Source organism: Protobothrops mucrosquamatus, unplaced genomic scaffold, assembly GCF_001527695.2.
Source record: "Protobothrops mucrosquamatus isolate PMUCROS unplaced genomic scaffold, P.Mucros_1.0 scaffold12832, whole genome shotgun sequence".
Classification (NCBI taxonomy): Eukaryota; Metazoa; Chordata; class Lepidosauria; order Squamata; family Viperidae; genus Protobothrops; species Protobothrops mucrosquamatus.
Window position 1 is genome coordinate 1 of NW_015398607.1, and position 2,754 is coordinate 2,754.

Here is a 2,754-nt window from a genome sequence, read left to right on the forward strand (position 1 = left end):
CAATTAGGTAACATCATCAGTGCTAGAAGGGAGTGGGGTGTGTGGAATGATGGAGGAGGAGGAGGAGGAAGAGGAGGAGGAGGAGGAGGAGGAGGAGGAAAACTGTGGGGTCCTTGGTGTTCCCTGAGCTTGGTTTTTTTTCTTGCAGACATTTCATTACCAAATTAGGGAACATCATCAGTGCTAGTAAGGGGTGGTGTGTGTTCTCTGCTCATCTATAAGTGGTTTGCCCTGTCAGTGTGGATGCGCCTGTTCTTAGTGCTTCCTTTATTGAGGGTGCTGTGTGAACTCAACCTCCAAGAGAAGAAGAGCCAGCTGCAAAAGACGCCACCGAGGGAGCCAAACCTCTACCTCCGCACATTACAGACATCACAGGCACACAGAGGAGACGCCAAGAGGCTAGGGGAGTGGGATGTTGTACCAGTTTTATTGGTAAAATTGAACACGGAGGCTCACGAACGCTGGGACATGCTTTTCCTTTTAAAGAACTTCCACTGGACCTTAATAGTGAGCATCCAGTCGTTCACGTACAAACTTTTACAAGCGGATGTGTAGACATGCGCCTCGGGGGGAAGGTGACGGCATCCGGGTCGGGGCGATGGGTGCTGGGTGAGGCACGGGGCACCCACGATTCATTTGCCAGCCTTCTGAGCTTTCTGTGCGGACTTGGTGACCTTGCCAGCCCCGCCGCTCTTCTTCTCCACGTTCTTGATCACGCCCACCGCCACCGTCTGCCGCATGTCGCGTACGGCAAAGCGCCCTGGGAAATGATAGGGAGGGGAGGGAGGGAGGGAGTTAGAGCAGCCCCTCTCTTGCCACCCCTTCAAAACAAGGTCATGTCAGGCTTGGGGAAAGGGGGGGGGGGTCTCCGAAAGGAATGCAGACCTGGCCTTGGGAATCAGAGAGGAAGACCAGGATCCGCGGAAGGGGAGATTTGCAGAAAAGAGGAGGATGCGTCTTTAAGAAGCGCGAGAAAGCAACTTCAAATAACCCCATCCTTGTCCCAAAGGGGCTTTTTTCAGGAGGCAACTGGACTTCCTTGTTTTTTCTTTGAAGACATTTCGCTTCTCATCCCAGAAGCTTCTTCAGCTCTGACTGGATGGTGGGGGAAGGGAAGGATTTATACTCCTTGCCGACAGCTGGTCATTTGCAGTCTTTTAGACCAGGGGTGTCAAACTCAATTTCATTGAGGGCCGCATTAGCATTGCAGTTGCCCTCGGGGGCCGGGTGGGTGTGGCCATGGTGGGTGTGGCCTACTGGGTGGGCGTGGATGGAGTGGGTGTGGCCTACTGGGTGGGCATGGCCAGCTCTACATCGTTCGCGTCAAGGGTGCCTGTGGGGGCCTGGGCAGGAGTGGGACAGATCTGAGGGTCTCTGGCAGAAGGGGGTGGGATCGGGGCAAGCGCCAAGGCATGGTCCATTTCTTCATTCCTCACAAAGGGGGACACCTCCCCAGCATGCACCCAGGGGGCGGGGCTGACGCGACAGGGGCTGGTTCCTCGCTGTTTCCAGACGGCCTTGTGGAGCTAAGGCTGAATGAGTTTCAGCATAGATGGCCACCACAAAATTGTACACTGGCTCCCGGCCGGCCTGGGCCAGGGCCAAGGCATTGAGGGCCGTTCCCTCACTGTTTCCAGGATGGCTTCGCGGGCCACATGAAACCACTTCGCGGGCCGCATCCAGCCCCCGGGCCTTGTGTTTGACATGTGTTTTAGAGAGTCGTTGAGGCCACCTGCAGGTTTACCTGTATCCTCAGGGTCACTACTCACTACAAAACACTATTGTTTGCACCACTCAGGTGACCCTGACGACACAGGTAAACAAACCTCCAGGTGGCCTCAACGGCTGGATGGTGGGGAATGGAAGGCTTTATACTCCTTGCAGACAGCTGGTCATTTGCATTCTTTTAGAGGGTTGTTGAAGCCACTTGGAGGTTCACCTGTGTCCTCAGGGTCACCTGAGTGGTGCAAATGGGTGTGGAGCCTTCTTGGCTGCAGGATGTCTTCTGCCCGGGATCCTTTCACATCCTGCAGCCAAGAAGGCTCCACACACTTTGCACTATTCAGGTGACCTTGAGGACACAGCTAAACCTCCAAGTGGCCTCAACGACTCTCTAAAAGGAGGCAAATGACCGGCTGTCTGCAAGGAGTATAAATCCTTCCATTCCCCACCATCCAGTCAGAGCTGAAGTAGCTTCTTGGATGAGAAGCGAAACGTCTTCAAAGAAAAAACAAGAAAGTCCAGTTGCCTCTTGAAAAAAAGCACCTTTGGGATAACTATGACCTGGATGGCTGAGAATCTCCACAGTTGTTTATAGCAACTTGGATCGCTTTTCCAGATTCTGTTATAGCCCTCGACCTACGACCACAATTGAGCCCAACATTTCCTTTCCTAAGGCAAGACAATTGGTAAGTGAGTTGTGCCCCATTTTCTTTTGCCATGGTTGTTAAGTGAATCGCTGCAGTTGTTAAGTGATGCACACTGTCGTTAAGCAAATCCGGCTTCTCCCGTTGACTCTGCTTGTTGGAAGTCGGGTTCGGAAGGTTAGCAAATGGCGACCACAGGACCGCCGGAGGACACTGCAACCGTCATAAATACATGCTGGTTGCCAAACCACCCAAATTTTAATCACGTGACCGTGGGGGATGCTGCTATGGTTGTTAAGTTTGAATCCTAGGCCGTTAGTCCCTTTTTTCAATGCTGCTGTAACTTCCAACGGTCACTAAATGAATGGTCGTAAGTCGAGGACTACCT

General features: G+C 52.9%; 1 protein-coding gene across 1 annotated transcript in view; it reads right to left on the reverse strand.

Annotated features, from left to right (window-relative positions):
• Positions 1-407: 407 nt before the first annotated feature.
• The window catches only part of LOC107301449 (elongation factor 1-alpha 2), a gene marked incomplete at its 5' end in the record, with an annotated part of 6,045 nt that continues 3,698 nt past the window's right edge, over positions 408-2,754 (reverse strand). The window contains one exon of the mRNA XM_015830671.1: positions 408-760. Within this exon, the coding sequence (XP_015686157.1) occupies positions 633-760 (128 nt within the window). The remainder of the gene's footprint in view (positions 761-2,754) is intronic.